At 35.1% G+C, this 900-nt stretch overlaps 1 protein-coding gene across 1 annotated transcript in view; it reads right to left on the bottom strand.

Moving 5' to 3' along the window:
- Positions 1 to 586: 586 nt before the first annotated feature.
- Positions 587 to 900, bottom strand: part of LOC102814697 (olfactory receptor 8K3-like) — a gene marked incomplete at its 3' end in the record, with an annotated part of 28,853 nt that continues 28,539 nt past the window's right edge. Inside the window, exon 2 of the mRNA XM_006877803.1 lies at positions 587 to 810. Within this exon, the coding sequence (XP_006877865.1) occupies positions 587 to 810 (224 nt within the window). The remainder of the gene's footprint in view (positions 811 to 900) is intronic.

Genomic DNA, 900 nt, shown 5'->3' on the forward strand with positions numbered 1-900 from the left:
ATGTTTTTATAAACAGACTCTCTAGGGCCCTATATGAAAGTTGAGGTAGTGACCATGAAAGAGAGGGAATTCAAGATTAGATAAAAGACAGTTGACTAGACACAGATGACCAATACTTAGTCATCCTGCTACACCAAATCTTTTAGCAGTGAGAATTCATCACCCTCACACACACACACACACACACAATTTCAGAAAATATTTTTCTCATTGATGAAGAAAACATCAGACACTTGGAAATCTTACTATATTTACTACTTACCTATCCAACTCAGAATACACACTTCCGTTTTATTTTTTAAAATCTATCACTCCCACCAACATTTAAATATAATATTTCTTGACTATTAGCCTTATAATGCAGCTTTTCTGTTCAAGTAAGGTAATATGTATAACTATTTTATTGATGAATCTTCTTCAGCACTTAAGAAGATTGAAAGCTCGAAGAAATACAGAAGCACATGTTGGATTTATCTGTACATTTGTGCTTGCTATCCCTTCTAGAGGCCCAGTGAAAAAGTTTTAAAGCCCATTATATAATTTATATGATTCACTTGGTGCAGTGAAACTTTAAGAAAGTACATACATGATCCAAAATCCTATGCAAAGTACATTTTACATCTCTGTTCCTCAAACTATAGATCAAAGGATTCAGCATGGGGATAACTAGGGTGTAAAATATCGAAGCCACTTTATCAGTATCAGAAGAATGACCAGACTTGGGCTGCACATACATAAAGATTAAAGTTCCATAGAATACTACCAGCACTGTCAGGTGAGATCCACAGGTGGAGAAGGCCTTGCGCCTACCTTCTGCAGAGTTCATCCTGAGAATTGTTGCAAGAATGAACAGGTAAGAAACAAGAACTACTAAAATAGATACAATTAAATTAAATGCTG

The sequence above is a fragment of the Chrysochloris asiatica genome, unplaced genomic scaffold, assembly GCF_000296735.1.
Source record: "Chrysochloris asiatica unplaced genomic scaffold, ChrAsi1.0 scaffold00611, whole genome shotgun sequence".
In the NCBI taxonomy this organism is placed as follows: Eukaryota; Metazoa; Chordata; class Mammalia; order Afrosoricida; family Chrysochloridae; genus Chrysochloris; species Chrysochloris asiatica.